This window comes from Gloeophyllum trabeum (assembly GCF_000344685.1).
Source record: "Gloeophyllum trabeum ATCC 11539 unplaced genomic scaffold GLOTRscaffold_00002, whole genome shotgun sequence".
In the NCBI taxonomy this organism is placed as follows: domain Eukaryota; kingdom Fungi; phylum Basidiomycota; class Agaricomycetes; order Gloeophyllales; family Gloeophyllaceae; genus Gloeophyllum; species Gloeophyllum trabeum.
This window is the reverse complement of record NW_006920411.1, coordinates 1,825,291-1,841,639: the sequence shown is the minus strand read 5'-3', so window position 1 is coordinate 1,841,639 and position 16,349 is coordinate 1,825,291. Positions and strand designations below refer to the sequence as shown.

The window sequence follows — 16,349 nt, the reverse complement described above, 5'->3', positions numbered from 1 at the left end:
TACTCTCTTCGCGTTGTACATCTTTGCGCTGGTCACTTCCCATTTTGCCGTTGTCTTGCGTTGTTCAGTAGGTAAGTAGTCATGCACCAGTTTCCTGTTGTTCTCCGAATATGTATCGTATAGCTTGCGTTCAACGGAGATTTTACGTGCGTTCGTCTTATACTTCGCGTGGTACCAAATCCTGCTAGCTGGTAAGGTGACAGTACTTCTTCTATTCTTATTCTCATACAAGCGCCGACGTATGATACAACTAAATCCTGACGACAATGAACGGTACCTGCAGATATGTTCAGAAATCATAGTAATGGTTGGCGAGGGAGAACGCACCTCAACGTCCTCGTCATTCTCATCCGAAACCATTACTTCCACTATGAGGTGCTTCACGTGAGGTGGTATAGGCTTCTTGCTGACATGCTCCACCAACTTGCTGAATCTCATTGGCAACCGCTCGTCGCTCTGTAACATACGGGTAAGATAACTTATGAGAGAGATTTCACTCGAGCAAATTAGCACATACCTTCTTCTTGCCAATGAACGAACTCCATAGCATGCTCACGCCTTGACTGACCATACCGACTTCCAGATTCAACTCTTTCTTGAACCAGTCGATGACCTCCTTCAAGGTTGGGTCACCCTTAAATTCGAATCGATCCCAGAGGGTCCACTCCGTCGAGCCGTACTTATTCTTCTTCGCAGCGATCGGTTCTGAGAAACCGAAGAAGGGCAAAGCGAGATTGACAAAACCGTTCTTGTAATCTTCCAACTTGTCCTTCCCGTCAATCAGCTGATTGATAGCAATAGTTAGACGCGTTGAGTATCTGCGTGGCCGTACCACGCACCTTGTACAGCTCCAGGCAGACGAGCCCCACGACCAAGGACGTCGTAGTGGCGATGGCTGGGATGATCTTTCCGGCAATTTGCTTTGTTGTATGCCGATCGGCTATCTGGATGTGATAGTTCATCGCCCGCAAATTGGAAGCAGCTGTGATGAAGTCGATGTGATGGTTGGTGTCATCATCCTTTTCGAACTCCACAGGGCTGAGACGGTAACCAGCCAAAGACGATGGTGCCGGGAGCTTCTTGACAAGTTCGGACGCATCACCGGAATCTGAGGGTTATATTTAACCCTGAGGTATAGATTGTTAGTAGGGAACTATCACCCACCGGTGTTGCCACCCTCCGGTGCGGGATCGTTGTCATTGATCTGAACCTTGACACCACTCTTGGGAGTGAACTCTGGCACAACGACGGAGTCGGCCACCTTTTTGAAGATTGCTGGGTCTGTCTCCCCTCGTAACCCGTAGTTGTAGGCGTGTAAGTTAGCTGCGGCGATAATGAAGGCGAGGTGTTGAGGCTGCGTGCGAGGTATCATCAGTAAATGCATCATAGACCTTAGGCGTCGCTCCACCTACATCGTTGGAATCGAAGTTCAACGGATCGGGCGCTCGCTTGGGCCCACTCCAGAACGGCTGACCCGTGCTGGTAACGGCATCCTTGGGCAAACTATACAGCAGCTGTCGGATGTTGTGGTTGAATTTCTCTTCGAACTGCAGCCTCGCCCACACAATACACTCCTCGAATGTCAGAGGCTTGTTCGTCACGAGGAATGACACTAGCTGTTCCAGCTGCTCTTTCTGCTGGCCAGAGTACTTCAACGTACTTTCCAAGTAGTTGGGCTCGGACAGGTACGAGTTCACCGACTGTGCAGGCTTGACAAACAAGTTGTCAAATTCTTGACGACTCCACTACAGGGTGTTGTGAGACGATCGAGCCTCCTTCATTTTATGAATACCACAGACCTCAATGGTATGTTGGATAGCGTTGGGGAAGTTCTTGACAGTGCATGAAGGGGTCTCCTTCTCCGGTGGGTCTTGCGATGATGAGTAAGATTCCGTTAAGTGAGGTACGATGACTTGCGTGTTGCCCTTCGTTCCAAGGGTCCCAGACTCCAGCAATGGCTTCAAGTAGAAGACGCAGCGCTGGTCCATGTACTGACCTATATCCGCTGAGTGAGGCAGATGAACGGACGAGATCAGTCGAGTTTACGCACGAGCTTTCACATTATCCAGTGCATTTGTGACGCCGTCAATGCCATCGAAGAATTCGTCGCCGTAGACATCTGAAATCACACATGAGTAACCGCATGTCAGTATGAAGGGACATACTCACTTTCTGTATCGGGACCGACAGGCTCCTGCTTGCTTAAAATGTGTCCCTTCAGGTCAGGGTTCATGGCCGCTACCGCGGCCGCGGCAACCTCAGCCTTGAACTTCCCGAGATCCTTGGCCCTGAACAAGAACTGTCGGTTCAGGTTACTCTTCTCGATCGTGTCCAAGTCAGTGACATGGATAATGCCCCTGGGCCCAGCACCGAGACCCATCATGCTCCAGTTCTTCAACATTTCACAACCAATAGCGCCGGAACCCACCAAGAACTCGCGGAAGTTGGCGATCTTGTCCTGGAATACTTTGCCGAAGACGGCCACCTGGCCGTCGTAACGGGAACCGATGGGTTGGCAATCTGCCTCCGTGGGAGCAGTAGCAGGGAGAGACTCCAATGAGTCAAAGTACATATGCTGCACCATAGGATGGAATTTGGCGGAACAGGCTTTCAGAACTTCTTGAGCAACGAAGCCTCCCATGACGGCGATAATAGGAGATACGTCTCCAGACGCCTGGTAGGCCAGTTCGGTGATGACCTTCTCGTCTACTTCTTGCTCCAGCTTCTTCGCCAAAGCTAGAATTTGTGCCGCGTCTTCAGCGTTGCGAGGGCGAGGAAGGCGGCCGTTCTGCACGCGGAACTCTGACAAAGCTTGGAAACCCGCGTGAAGGGTAGCTGGTCGTTCCCACTTAGCGAAGTCAGTAATGAAGTATTCCGGCGATTTGAGAGACTCTCGAAGGGATTTCTGGGACATTATAGTTAACTTCTGGAAACCAACATAACGGACTACGAGCGCATACAAACTCAAGAATCTTCGGCATCTTGACTTGCGTGAAGATACCACCGGTTTTGTAATCGCCGAAATTCGATGTGTCTCCGATGGTGAACGTGTACGGGCCTTTGACGGTGACCTTCCGGGGTTCGCAGCCATTGAGCTCCTCCATACCCTGAACTTCACTGAAGGTCACGAAGTCTCCATCTTGGAGGCCGTGCCGGGTCTCGTCAAGAGTCGTGACAAGGCCTTCCTTGTCCTGGAAGACATATTGGGTTCAGTTTGTACATCGTTAACGGCGTGACATACCTTCTCGACCGAAACGATCATGCCGGTCAGCGGCTGTTCGCCAGTGGGATCCACGCAGGTGAATTTTGGGCCAAAGTCATTGAAGGCCGAACTGACAAAATGTTAGAGGACATAGCGACGTCACGCACCAAAACCATGCACATACCCAAACAAACCACGTGTCTCAGCAGCAATAAAGTGGACTCCGTTCTTATGTGTCCAGTCGTTGATCTCCAGCTGCTTCGCGATTGGGACGCCGCACAAGACAACGACCTGGAGAGGAATGTTAGATGAGGTCGCAGTGGTGAGATACATCCACTAACCTGGAATCCCTGAATCATATCAACGGTGATCTCTTGACCAGGCTGTCCTCCAAGGTCGCGGACAGGCACATATGCATTGAGTTCAGCCAGTCGGGGGACCGTCACTGCAGCACGGGATTTGCCAATATCCTCCTCACGAAGGAAAAACTATCGCAGATAGCCCTCGAACCAGCACAAACATCAATTCGCGCTTGGAACGTACCTGTGTGCTCAAGTCCTGGATCTTGACGGGTTCGGGATCGAAGATGGTAACGGATTTGACACCAGCCAAACAGACGTTCTTAGCTGAAAATAATACATGAGACAACGGTGCAGCGTGTTGGACTACAAATAGTGACCTATTTCGACGCCCAATCCTTGTACCCCTACGATGAGGATGTTCGAAGCCGCCATCCGCTTCATCGCTACAACCAGATCAGATGCCGCACATCGATGGGATTGTGAAAATCGTACCTTCATGGCCAAGAACATAGCTTTGGATGCGCAGAGGTTATTCCAATTCTCGAGCTTGGTCAAGTCAAGAGGACACTCACAGCTGCCGCGAGTAGAGGCCTTCGTCGATGGCCGTCTCGTCGATGTCCATCGCGGACGGGAGGTTTGCGGCCATTATCCTTAGAAACTATCAAATACAAGAGTGGTCGTTAGATATCTATGCACAATCGCGTACGGTGTGAGCCCAGAAGTGAATAAGTGAAGCAGTCCTGAGCAGCCTTATATTGGACGCGCGGCGCCTTTACGCGTTCTATGAGTGCGGTACTAGGTATGACTAAGCTGGCTTCGGACAGCCAATCGCCACAGCCGAGCTGTAAAGCTCAGCGCTGAGCGCTGAGCAACGGTACGGCCATAGCCACGGTTTACACAAGCAAAGCTGAATGTCCACCGTGTCCTCCCGGTAACGTTCAGGATTTGTGACGAAAAGAGCATGAAGTTCAAGGCGAAATTGAGGGGAACTTATTTATTAATAAGGGTTCGTAATCCAAACACCCTCTCGGAAGAAAGGTTCTCTGCGGCTGTACAGACCAACTTATGTCAACGAGATCCTTAGACTGAGATGCGATATGCCATTTGCAAAGCTGCTACCTTTTTGCGCGATAAATATGCCGGAAAAAAACATGATGAACAGGAGAGTATAGGATACAATCAGACCAAATGCAGCATACTGGATGCCCTACTTTCGATAGAACTACGAGCAGTCACGTCAGTGCAAGCAACGAAGCACATATAGCAAGGACTCACGTTACGGCGGAAATTGAACCAAAGAGACAGGCAACCTCGATCGAAACTACAGCGGAAACCCCTGTAATATGTTTGGTCAGGACGATGTCCTTAAGCGGTGGTCGCGCAAAGAAATACCTCTTATGAGAAAACTCCCATTCACGGTTTACAATCCTGAATGCGATATCTTCGTATGGGGGTCCTGCTGTGAAGTACAGCAGAACAGTCTCGTCATTGCCGGGCTCCTTGATGATCTTGTAAGTCGGGGCCTTCGACTTGTCAATGAGATCCGGATAGAATATATTGAACTACAGCCACAAATCAATAATCTCCACACAATTCCGGAATATCGAGACATACCTTATAGCCCTGGACAACCTTCGGAGGAGGGTTGTCAGTGCTACATAACACATTAGTCACGGTCGGACATAAACGATATCAAGAGAGCATACTCGTAGTGCGTCTGATTATATTTATTCCACTCATATCCCGTATGCACGCGATTGAAATATCTCGGCTTTCTGGGTCTGTACTTGTCTTCCCAGTTGTACGTAGCAGGCGTGGGTAGATTCTCTTCCAAATTGAATAGTTCTTCTTCCTCGTCCAGCTCCCGTTCGGCCTCGGCACGGTACAAGGCTTCAGAAGCCAGGTCAGCACCACTGGGTGCCTCCGCATCCTGGATTTCAGGGGTGGGACGGGAGGCTCTTGGGATGAATCTTGAGCCTGCCACACTACGACGCTTCTCGAACTGTAAGTAGAAGGTCAGTATCAAGAGGCTTGCCGGGAAAACCAGCGGAGCATACCAGAGCGCGTAAGTCCTCCTCCTGCGTAACAATATCAATTTGTCGCTCTTCAGAAGGTAGTGTCGTAATGTCGATCAGGGGAGGGCTCATAGACCTGTCATATGGCTCAATCTCCTCTGCTGGGACAGCCTCTCGCTCGGCCGGGGCAGTTGAGGGAGCAGGAACTTCATTGTCCATAGCTCGGTGAGCAACGCCCGCCAAGAGTTCTTCCTGTGCTTGGAGGGCTTCGTCTCTTTGACGTTTCCGGAGCTGTTCCAGTCTGTTCCGTACGACAACTTCGTGGAAACTCTTCAGCTTGGCCTATCAAAAGTATAATCAGTTACGTGATCCCAGATAAGGTGACATGTATTACCTTCGCCTTCCATACCAGCAGTTTCTTGAGAAGGTTTTCCCAGTAATCCGTATCGACCGGTTCCCCGCTGGTGAGCTTGGCTTGGATGGACTTCTGAAGGGCCACCAGATGGTCGTAGGACTTCCCAGAGAGGAGGGCATTAACTTGTGCCTCCACAGCCGCAGCTGCCTCTACTCCCATGCGCCGGTCTATCTTTATTCTATCCAGTTTGTCTTTGCAGACGACCATCATATTCTATGGGAAGGTTCAGTAAATTTGCCGTCTTTGCAATGACATGACTTTGAACATACCGTCCAGAAGTCGATGTTCACTTCATCTTGTTCGAGCGACAGATAATGTTCAATGTCGTCATGCAGCTCTTCAACTTGATCCGGTGAGAGGCTCTGTACACAACATAAGCAGATGACAAGAAGAACAGCAAGCCACATACGTCGAATATGTTGTATGGCTCGTCGAGATCAATTTCCAGCCCCTCGTCCAGGTCTGCATTCTCTTCGTCGTCTTTGACCGGACGAATGTACCTGAGATTCAAGGCCAAGAAATCAACGGCCTTTGCCCTCTTCTCCTTGATCCTGATAGCGGCCCGTCTCCTCTCTTGCTCTAGCTGAAATTCGCCATCCTTCGCAATCCAATCTGCCATCTGCGCAGACTCGGCCAACCTCGCCATTCTCGCTTCCTCCTCCTCCCTAAGACGCTGCTCCGCCTCGCGCTCGGCGCGTCTCCTGTTCAATCGCTCCAATTCCTCCTTCGCTTGCTGGCGCTTCAGAGCCTCCCTTCTCTCAACTTCAGCAAGCGAGAGACCCTGCTTCTTCTCTTTCTCCAGCTTTTTGTGCCATCGGAACTGCTGTCCAAGATTCACGTCGTGGAATGGGTTGTCGGTGGCGCTGTATACACTGAGTTCGGCGACTTGGCGGGCCTCCTCTTCGGCTTTGAGCTTCTTCTTTTCTTCCTTTCGGGCTCGCCTTTCCGCAGACTTGTCGCGCTTGCGCCTGTATCACTCATTAGACATGTTCGTATACAGTAGATGCATACGCACTTCTTCTCCCGTCGGTCATCATCTACGCTGGGACTTCTCGTCCTTCTGCGCGACGGTTCTTCCCGTTCGCCACTTCTACTGCGGTGGCGCTTACTGTCGTGATCATGTTTGGACGACTTACGGTGGTAGTCGTCCCTCACAGGGGACCGGGAGAGAGAGCGATATCGGGGCATGGCGATCCAGTCGCTGGCGAGATTGGCAAGGTAAGCAGGATGAAGTGGGAGGGTCCAGGAGGCGGGGAACCTCCTGCACCGCCACTGTATGATGGGATGCGGACCCGATTAGGTAAAGCAGCGCTGCTCGAATCTTGATCCAGTCAGCGCCTCTCATCCAGCACTTGACACTCTTTACAGTCTGCCTGTAGGGTGAATACGTCTGCTGTACTTCAGTCTAGACTATCTGGCGGGCACCGTCGCGCAGCTCGGAATATGTGGCGTACGTCGCGCCGGTTACGTCTGAAACGCAGTGTCTGGACACAAGCCAAACATGAACATTTCCCCTCGGACGCATCTCAGGATTACTATGCGAGAAATCCTGGATTAGCTACACCTAAACAGGTACTCCTTGTTTGTTTGATGTTGTCTAGCAAGGTGCACATCAGAATAACAGCTGGTCCGCTACCTGGACGAATTCGTAGTTGGGCAGGAGAATGCGAAGAAAGTCCTGTCTGTCGCGTACGTGTTTACGTGTTCCGCTCTATTCCCCGCTGTACCTGAGGCATCCAAGGGTATTCAACCATTACAATCGCGTTCGCGCCAACTTCGCCGCACAGCCTAATGAGCCTGAAGTGGACTGGGCAGAGTCCGACCCCGAGGATTGTCAGCTTGGACCTATTGAATGCGCGTCAGCAATCCTGATATAACCGTCTAGCTCGCGCTGGTGTGGCCTCAGCTCATTTGCACCCTCATCCCCGTCGACTCTCCTTGGCCCCCGTATCGTTACAGCCCAAGAACCCTCTCCCTTTATTTGAGAAGAGCAACGTACTTGTAATGTGAGTACTGAATAATGCCTTCATACCGAAGGAGGATAATCAATGATCGTGGAGTGGGCCGACAGGATCTGGTGCGAGCACCGTGACCAAACATGTGGGTCTTTACTAATGCGGATATAGGGAAGACCTTGCTAGTGAGGACTCTGGCAAGAATTCTTGATGTCCCTTTCTCCGTCAGCGATGCTACGTCATTTACCCAAGTTAGCATCATCGGTCGTCTCTCATTGCCGTGCTTCTGATATTCTTGCGCAGGCTGGATGTCAGTATTATCGATGTCAGTGTGGATTATTCAGGTGATTGATGGGCATTGTAGATGTCGGCGAAGACGTCGACGTCTGTGTCCAGAGATTGGTGCGTTATTACAGGGCGAAAGAAGCATACAATTTTGCTAACGTGTGCTGGGCTCTAAAAGCTTCAAGCAGCAAACTGGGATCCATGCCGAGCCAGGTACCTGAGGCTCTTCCCCCCCTAGCAGTCCTACCTGACATATCTCTCTAGTACCGGGATCATCTACATAGACGAAGTAGATAAGATTGGCCGCAAGTCGGGTTCGGGAGGCCCAGAAGGTACCCGAGACGTCGGTGGCGAAGGGGTCCAACAAGCCTTGCTCCGAATGATGGAAGGTTCAGTTGTGAGCGTGCAAGCCAAGGGCGTGCCTCCGGAGGCTGTACCGCCTGTCGGTGAGGTGCGCTCTCGGGCAGCGAGAGCAACCAGCCCTCGTAAGAATGATGCGAATGGCTGCATCGTGATACCGCTCACGTTTACCTCTCGTAGTTGGCGCCGGTCGTCCGGATACGTTCCACATCGATACGTCCAACGTGCTGTTCATCCTGAGCGGGGCTTTCGTCGGTCTGGATAACGTCATCCGACGGCGTGTTGCCAAGGGTGTAAGTCCAGTTTCACTGCATGCTTGGGCATAAATCGTGATGATCTTGTTCAGTCTATTGGCTTCGGGGCCAACCTTGCCCCAGTCTCAAACGACCAACCGAAGAGTTCGCTTCCTTTCTTCACACCTAATAAGCGACCAAAGGACGACGTTCTGCAGCAGATTGAGCCTCAAGGTATTTCGCTCGATGATCATCGTAAACTGTCCTGTCCTAACCACGTACTTCAGATCTCATACAATATGGGTAAGTCCTCCAGTATAAGCACGGATCCAATACACAACCGGTTCATATCACTCGCATAGCTTTATCCCAGAGTTCATCTCGCGATTACCGTCTATCACGACATTGGCACCGCTATCAGTATTAGATCTGCGGCGGATCTTGACTGATGTCAAAGGATCGCTGGTGTCACAGTACACTGCACTTTTTGGGTACTCGGGTGTCGAGATCCGGTTCACGAGCAAGGCCTTGGACGAGATCTGTCAAAAGGCCGCGGATAGAGGCGGCGGCGCTAGAGGCTTGAGGGGAATCATGGTACGTGGCTAGGAATCCTCCTTGTTCCGATCGTCATTAAGGTGCTCCGTAGGAAACGTTGCTCTTGGAGCCTATGTATGAAGTCCCGTGAGTGCTACATTTTTTTCTTGAGAATCCGTTTTGTTAAGACCGTCCTTTGCTATATTTCCCAGCGGTTCAGTATGTACCTTCCGTCGCACATACCCGAAAGAGCAGAAACTGAACCTAGCTTTCAGAACATCCGACACGTACTGATTACGGACCCCGTTGTGCGAGGCGAGACATCGCCTCTCTACTGGAGATGGGGAGAAGGCGCAGAATTCTGGTCGGCTTGGGCAGAGGAGGAGACACGCTGGGAGAAGGAGACGCGTTGATATCTACGGTATACCACTTGTTTGTATCAATAGTTTGTTGTCATCACTACTCGGTCCTTTCTGAGAACTGTTTGGATTTAGCACTGCTGTGTGGGACGGAGTAATTGGTCATCGAGTGTCCACTGGATACGGGACTCCAAAATACAACACTTCATTGACTTCGCGCTGCACGGTATGCTACTTAATGATCTACCTGACGAAAGTGCAATTTATGACTGCAAGACAAAACAGGAACAGGGAATCATCGGGGACCAGGCACAAGAAAAGACGAAAGCTTAGTCTTTGGACTCTTCCTCCTTGGTCTTCTCTGTTTCTGCGGGAGCCTCCTCAGTCTTCTCTTCCTTAGTTGCCTCAGCCTCAGCCTCGGGCTTCTTCTCCTCGGGCTTAGCCTCCTCGGTCTTGGACTCAGCAGCCGGCTCGCCTGCAGCGCCACCCGAGAGATCTGAGTTCCGTCGCTGGGCATCCTCGAACGCAGCCTTGAACTGGTTAGCATCTGGAAGTGATGGCGGTCAGCACACAGGTTTCAAGAACCAGACACAGTCGACGCTCACTTTCGGCGTTGGCAAAGCGTATTGCGAGCGTCTCTGACGTTGGAGGGCTCTCAGAGTAGTCAGCAGCCACCTTCCAGACCCAACTCCTGTCGGAACCAATGTTTGGCTGTAGCCGCATCTCAGAGGAGACTAGTAAAGGGCATTTGACGCGTCGGGACCAGTAATTCGGGCGAGGAGTAAGTTACGCACTCAAGTGGTTCGCGCAGACCTTGAGGGTCTTATCGCGCCTCATCACCAGTCTGATTTTCTTGGTCTCCTTATGCTGAAGCAGACGGACGTCCCCAGTACCGCGTTCCTTCCATTCGGAGCTGTCAGTGGCGAAGCGGAAAAGCTTTGCGCGCCTGTACATCAAAAGCAATGGCAAGGACATCCAAGCCGATCAGTCGCGATCACGGTAATTGACGTAGAACGTACATCTTGAACAAGACATCCTCATCCTCCTCAAATGTCTTCGTCTCTACTTGCTCTGTAAGCTTGATGACGGGCTCGAAGTGGGCATCGGTCTCTTCTTCCTACGAAAAGACGCAGTGAGCGGCACAAAGCACTTATACGTCTATATTCTGTCCGAAACATAGAGGCACAAGGGGTTACTCACTCTGGGTGCGAGGGCGTCTTCAGACATGATTGAAGAGAGAAAGCTCGGGTATGGATTGAAGAAACTGAAGATATGGAGTCAAGAAGAAAGATCTGGAGTAAAGCCAACGTCGCGTGCGCGAGCAATGCAACGCGGACTCCAGACACCGCAGGTACCAGCGGTCCTTACCCTGCAGTGGTCTGTACGCCTACAGTGTCGGTCACTAAGGATCGGCGCCTCCATAGCGCCTTAATTAGGGCGCCGCAGACCTCCAGAAAAAAATTTGAAACATAAACCTGGCCAAAATTTGCGTAATCCTGCAATTTCGATTTTTTGATGGATTACGTAAGCGTTCACTTTTAGGGGTAGAAATTTCAATATTGCGGATTTCGCTGAGGGAATGATCCTGGAGTTGAATGGTGTATAACAAGCATCGAAAGGTGAGGTATCCTCACTCACAGAAGTCCCAGTGCCCCTTCAGGGTGACCTTACTCCAGAAATAGTGCTGTATGAGGGCGTATTATATGATTCTAGATCTCCACAAGTCAGCTCATATGCCCTCAAGCTTACCTGACACTCTGAGTATCAAGAACTGTGTAACAAGAATGGGACCTGACATAGGGGTAGTAGACCCATTATGGGTTAACTACATTAGGGTTAGGGCGTATTACTAATTACAGCCATCAATGCATATCTATATATGGTAACTCCGACGCAACTCCGCTTCAAATTCACTTTTCAGGTATGTCAAATTTTTAAATATTGGAATTTCGAGAAAGTAATCAGATAGCCTGAAAGCTACGGGCAATCCGAGTCGATTGGCCCTGTTTTCAGGCCCATTGGAGTCTTTGCCCGGGACGAGATACCATCACGCGTTCGGCTATGCCCGAGGCGTCGGTTTTGAGCGACCGACACTGTACACGCCTCGATCGCGACAACGACTAGTAGCAGGTGGTTCGCTGGAATACCCTCTCAACGTCGACCCTGCAGTCACGACTATTGGGCTCGGTTTTATTGCTGGTCAAGACATACCGAAGACCAAGATGCGGGGCTTAATGACCCCGAGCGTGTTCGCCCTGTTCTGCACGCTGGCTGCTCTCCTGCCGTGTCTCGTTCATGGCCATATGATAGAAGTGGCTGCCTCCAAAAAGGAGTGCTTCTTTGAGGACCTCCACATAAACGACCAGGCGCGTGGAATATTCACTGAAGTGCCGTACGTGAACTGAGTCGACAATTAGATGACCGTCACGTACCAAGTCGGAGGCGGAGGTCACTTGGACATTGACTTTTGGGTGAGGAGCGCCTTCTCTTTACGCTTACTAATGAATTACTGACAGAGAGGATAGCTAGCAGACCCAGATAACCACGCGCTTGGCAAACATATAAAGCAGTCCACCGGGAGTGTGTCCATCACAGCAAAGAAAGACGGACGGCATGAGTATTGCTTCTCGAATCAGATGAGTGCTGTAGCAGACAAGCTTGTCAGGTGAGATACTTCTTGCTGAGATCCAGCGATGAAGATCTCATAACTTTCTCTAGCTTCAATGTGCACGGAGTGATCTACGTCGGTGAAGATGGTATGTCCATGTGTGAAGTGCATTGGGTCATATGTTGAGCAACAACCCTTCAGACACTATTGCTCCTGTCGAGCGTGAAATAAGGGACCTGGCGAATGGATTGAAGTCAGTGAAGGATGAGCAAGAGTACATCGTTGTTCGGGAGCGAAGACATCGTAACACTGCGGAGTCGACAAACTCTCGAGTGAAGTGGTGGTCCATATTGCAGGCAATACTAGTGTTTTCTGTAGTTGCATGGCAGGTATATTACCTTAAGGTCAGTCACACAGTCTCAAGTCATACCTTGTACTGAAGCTGCTATCTAGTCGTTCTTCGAGGTTAAACGTGTAATATGATCGGGTTCTGGACGATGATAATTTATAGTATACGGTACAGAATGCGTTCAGCTCCTATCTGACTTCGCATCCGACGGACTGTATAGGACAGCCTCTCCAGACAGCTGGCATTACGATCAACTCGATTATAAATATCACAAAGTCCTAGAGAGGACAGGGTATCTCAAGATCGTGGTACACATGGAATTATAACATGATGGTAAAACTGAACAGGCAAGGGATAACATATGGTGAGCTCGCGAGTATACAAGAGTTAACTTCTAACACTCCAATACCGTCCCCATGGCTAACCTCACATCACCGCTCCAAAAGCGTCATTCAACGCCACGACGGTTTCGCTCCCCGGAAGCTTACATCCCCGCTAGAGTTAGGGTCAGCAAAGCTGACAGCCTTCTGCCGGTACGACTTGGTTGGCGCTAGCAAAGACATCCTCTTCGGCCTCTTAGCAGGTGAACGGCGAATCGACATATCCTCGTTGCCGATGGGCACCCGCCGCGGGCCTCCAAGTGAAAGCTTGCCTTCATCGCGCTGGCTGGAACTACCAGCTTTGGTGTCCGAAGCTCGAGGAGATAACTGCGGTATGAGACTGGACCTGCGTCTTGCCCGCTCATTGCGCAACGGCCCGATGCTCGACCTTCGTCGGCCCCCTTTTCCAGATGAGATTTTCGGCGTGCCGGGGATGCGTTTCGAGGGACTGCCGTGCCTGTCTTTGCCTTTGGGAATGTGCAAACTGCTGATGCTGCTACCGGAAGAGCTTTCGCCCATGTTAACATTACGATCCGCTAGAGGGCCCGCACGTTTAGGCAGACATTCATCCTCCTCATCCTCGGCCAGACTGGAGAGCGTCGACCCACGGGACTTGAGGAACGAAGGATCGAGGCGGCTAGCTCGAGGACGCTTGGCCCCCGTGATCCTCTTACCAGACAGGCCGTTGCTCGTAGATAGGTCATGGGTCGGCGCAGAAGGGAGGCTCATGCTGACATTGTCATCGGTTTTCTCGTCCTCCCATTCACTCTCCGAGCCAGCTCTGGAGACGCTCCTTTGCGACGAGGATGTGGGCATATTCTCGCCCTCGGCTCCGTCTAGTGACGTACAGGGAGCAGATGCCTTTGGCCCAAGACCACCGTCATCTATGTCGCCCTGGCCGGCCTCGTCTCTCCACTGTACACCTTTCTTCTTCTCCTTCTCCTTATCCGACGTCCGTCGGTATGGCACAAGGCTGTTCCGCGCTGATTTACGCGGGGAGTTCTTGTGGGACTTCCGTCCTGGGGATCCCACCACCGATCCGTAGGAGGAGGATCTTCTGTTAATCTTCGTCTTGGCTTGCTGGGAGATAATGGGACCCGAAGCGACGCGTTGTGTGAAGCTGAAGGAGTGCGTCGAGAACGTTTCGATTGCGGAAGGACGGGTCGCCGATAAAGAGCTTGAGGATACGCAATGACCCACGAGCTCTGTAAAGGCCCCATCATTGGTCTGCGCGAGCTTCTGGAGGGAGGAGGAGACAGTCCGGACTGCACCATCCAGACCATCCTTTCCTTCATCTAAGGCAGTGCGCAACATCCGGCCGGCATCTGCTAGCATGATGTTGCATCTACCGAGCATCCCGACAAGGTTGACCACGAGCTCGGATTGCGCCTGGACTGCTTCTCGCAATGCTTCCTGTTTTGCTTCGGCCTTGACCCGTTCTATGTCTGCCCTGTGATACCGTCCATCGAGTTTCACATTCTCGATGCTGACCTCGTCCATCTTGTCGGATCGTCTTTCACTGACTGCTCGCAGCATGGCATCAAACATGTTGCTAGAGTTATTTGAACGCTGCAGCCGCGTGTTGTACGCGGACGAGGGCGCAAGAACCTCTTCTTCGGGTTTGGCCAAGGATAACAGTAGCTCCCTTTCTGCTGCCAGATCGGAGGGAAGGGAGTCCACGTTTCCTTGCGACTCAATCTGTGCCAGCCGAGACCGTATTATCTGGAGCCTGACATGAGCAACATCGATCCTGCTGGAACAGGTCGCGCCGTCCGCGATAGATGCTTTGGTCTGCTCTGCTTTGCACTGCATGTCGTTCCGCGCCCTGTCCACCTCCGCCTTAGCTTCTACCTTCTTCCGCCTGGCGATCTCAGCCTCCGTGTTCAGTTTGCCCGCGAGCTTGGCTTTCAGCTCAGCTACTTCGGCGTTCAGCCTATTGATGGCTTCGACGTATCGACCGACATGTCTGTCAACGTTGACGACGTTGCGCGTGACAACCTTGGTCTTGATCTTCGTCGCCCTGTCCGCGTACAGTAGAGTATTGTGCGTATCGTCGAAGTGATTCGATGTCGGAGCAATGCAAACGATCATGACAGTCTTGCAATTTCCCCCCAGCGAGAACTTGAGCAATCGCGTGAGTTTGCTGTTGCGGTAAGGTACGTGACGAGTTGCACCGCCACTTTCGCAGAGGGCGTTGATACAGTTTCCCAGCGCCAGGAGAGACTTGTTGATATTCGCCCCCTCCACCATGCGCTGGCCCATGTTGGTGGTAGCTGCAGCCCGCTCGCTACCAGCCAAATCGATAATCGACAGTGTTGCCACGGTGCGCTGTTCCGTCAAGGAGGCGGTCCTCGGCGATTGGGTTACATGCACCTGCAACACTGCATGCGACCGCGAAGAGGTCTCGTTGGCATGCGTTGGCGATTGTGTCCGACGACTATTGCCCTGCAAAACGATTTTCTCGACCTCCTCAGCCGACTTTGGGCGTAGCTCTACCAGGCCCGCGACTTTGACCACCTTGTCCTCGCGGATCTGAAGACCGCCTCGGGGTGCGGAAGAGCCCGGCTCAGCCAATAGATCGCGGATTTCTTCGTTGTAGATCTCCAGAAAGGTGACTGTGACGTCCACAATGTACTCGTCTTTGCGGTCTTCGATGCGCTGAAATAAGTCTGCCATTGTCAAGTAAATGACTCCGGGATCATTCTCGTTCCCGCTGATAGTGTGGGTTTTGCCGCATCCAGTGGCCTAAGTACGATCAGCTCTTGTGTCCGTGCCTTGCCGTCGATATTGTTGACTTACCCCATAGGCAAACACTGTTGCATTGTACCCATCCAATAGTGGCTGTAACAAAGGCTTCGCTGTAGCATCGTAGACATCGACTTGGCGAGCCTCAGGACCGAATACTTTGTCGAACATGAATCGCTTGTCTTTGTATCTCTTCGTCCCGGGAGGCATAAATCCCCGTTCTACAAAGGCCTTCGACCTGTCCGTCTCCGGCGGGTCGAATGTGAGAATCCGATCATCCACTATTTGTACGATGTCTCGGAGGCTTGATTGAGATGTTATGGGTTTGTTGACTGGGGTTGCGAGAGCGGCGTCTCCGTGGATGTGTGTATCGTAGCATGGTTCAGGTAGTCTGGCAGCTTCCCAAGCCGAGGGGGGACGGACTCGCACTAGAGCCGATTAGACGGTGGTTACGGGAGAAAGAAAGGGTGTCACGAACCAGCGACCGTTATTGACCCTGCAGCCACCATCTTTGCTCCTGCCTGCGTTTCAAGACCAAGTTCTTGTGTACCCTAGTTGTTGATGTGTGTGTGGAAGTCGAAATCAATAATGGAGATGGTGGTGTGTA

General features: G+C 51.6%; 6 protein-coding genes across 6 annotated transcripts; 2 read left to right on the top strand and 4 right to left on the bottom strand.

Annotated features, from left to right (window-relative positions):
- Window positions 1–250: 250 nt before the first annotated feature.
- Window positions 251–4,150, bottom strand: GLOTRDRAFT_125688 (uncharacterized protein; the record flags this gene model as incomplete). Its single annotated transcript, XM_007864571.1, has 17 exons — window positions 251–277; window positions 328–456; window positions 518–784; window positions 840–1,108; window positions 1,165–1,354; window positions 1,413–1,745; window positions 1,800–1,996; window positions 2,051–2,119; window positions 2,170–2,905; window positions 2,961–3,191; window positions 3,242–3,332; window positions 3,387–3,493; window positions 3,544–3,690; window positions 3,746–3,828; window positions 3,882–3,947; window positions 3,997–4,016; window positions 4,077–4,150. 17 exons carry the CDS (start codon window positions 4,148–4,150, stop codon window positions 251–253), a joined length of 3,036 nt encoding a protein of 1,011 aa, XP_007862762.1.
- Window positions 4,151–4,566: 416 nt separating this feature from the next.
- On the bottom strand, window positions 4,567–7,149 carry GLOTRDRAFT_55317 (uncharacterized protein). The gene is made up of 10 exons (XM_007863682.1): window positions 6,950–7,149; window positions 6,344–6,902; window positions 6,204–6,296; window positions 5,914–6,147; window positions 5,562–5,861; window positions 5,211–5,506; window positions 5,119–5,158; window positions 4,897–5,066; window positions 4,780–4,840; window positions 4,567–4,726 (listed from the first exon to the last, which is right to left on the bottom strand). The coding sequence occupies exons 1-10, from the start codon at window positions 7,120–7,122 to the stop codon at window positions 4,712–4,714; spliced, it is 1,941 nt and encodes a 646-aa protein (XP_007861873.1). The 5' UTR covers window positions 7,123–7,149; the 3' UTR covers window positions 4,567–4,711.
- A 971-nt stretch (window positions 7,150–8,120) lies between these two features.
- On the top strand, window positions 8,121–9,714 carry GLOTRDRAFT_125686 (uncharacterized protein; the record flags this gene model as incomplete). Its single annotated transcript, XM_007864584.1, has 12 exons — window positions 8,121–8,140; window positions 8,193–8,199; window positions 8,254–8,291; window positions 8,353–8,387; window positions 8,459–8,659; window positions 8,715–8,827; window positions 8,881–9,001; window positions 9,055–9,070; window positions 9,130–9,361; window positions 9,414–9,448; window positions 9,514–9,520; window positions 9,577–9,714. 12 exons carry the CDS (start codon window positions 8,121–8,123, stop codon window positions 9,712–9,714), a joined length of 963 nt encoding a protein of 320 aa, XP_007862775.1.
- Window positions 9,715–9,989: 275 nt separating this feature from the next.
- GLOTRDRAFT_125685 (uncharacterized protein) lies at window positions 9,990–10,887 on the bottom strand (the record flags this gene model as incomplete). The annotated part of the gene is made up of 5 exons (XM_007864583.1): window positions 9,990–10,207; window positions 10,266–10,394; window positions 10,455–10,606; window positions 10,680–10,777; window positions 10,861–10,887. The coding sequence occupies 5 exons, from the start codon at window positions 10,885–10,887 to the stop codon at window positions 9,990–9,992; spliced, it is 624 nt and encodes a 207-aa protein (XP_007862774.1).
- Window positions 10,888–11,894: 1,007 nt separating this feature from the next.
- Window positions 11,895–12,751, top strand: GLOTRDRAFT_103401 (supernatant protein factor SPF C-terminal domain-containing protein; the record flags this gene model as incomplete). Its single annotated transcript, XM_007864200.1, has 6 exons — window positions 11,895–12,026; window positions 12,078–12,131; window positions 12,186–12,325; window positions 12,379–12,416; window positions 12,470–12,672; window positions 12,722–12,751. The coding sequence occupies 6 exons, from the start codon at window positions 11,895–11,897 to the stop codon at window positions 12,749–12,751; spliced, it is 597 nt and encodes a 198-aa protein (XP_007862391.1).
- Window positions 12,752–12,849: 98 nt separating this feature from the next.
- GLOTRDRAFT_70752 (kinesin-domain-containing protein) lies at window positions 12,850–16,323 on the bottom strand. Its single transcript, XM_007864199.1, has 4 exons — window positions 16,221–16,323; window positions 15,797–16,170; window positions 15,309–15,742; window positions 12,850–15,140 (listed from the first exon to the last, which is right to left on the bottom strand). The coding sequence occupies exons 1-4, from the start codon at window positions 16,249–16,251 to the stop codon at window positions 13,070–13,072; spliced, it is 2,910 nt and encodes a 969-aa protein (XP_007862390.1). The 5' UTR covers window positions 16,252–16,323; the 3' UTR covers window positions 12,850–13,069.
- Between the last annotated feature and the right edge of the window lie 26 nt (window positions 16,324–16,349).

Coding starts and splice junctions, on each gene's coding strand:
- GLOTRDRAFT_70752 (XM_007864199.1), bottom strand. CDS start 16,251: ATGGTGGCTGCAGGGTCAATAACGGTCGCTG. Junction 16,171..16,220: donor AGGGTCAATAACGGTCGCTG/GTTCGTGACACC, acceptor AATCGGCTCTAG/TGCGAGTCCGTCCCCCCTCG. Junction 15,141..15,308: donor CAGCGCACCGTGGCAACACT/GTCGATTATCGA, acceptor TTACCGCAACAG/CAAACTCACGCGATTGCTCA.
- GLOTRDRAFT_55317 (XM_007863682.1), bottom strand. CDS start 7,122: ATGCCCCGATATCGCTCTCTCTCCCGGTCCCCTGTGAGGGACGACTAC. Junction 6,903..6,949: donor GATGACCGACGGGAGAAGAA/GTGCGTATGCAT, acceptor TGAGTGATACAG/GCGCAAGCGCGACAAGTCTG. Junction 6,297..6,343: donor AGCCATACAACATATTCGAC/GTATGTGGCTTG, acceptor TGTTGTGTACAG/AGCCTCTCACCGGATCAAGT.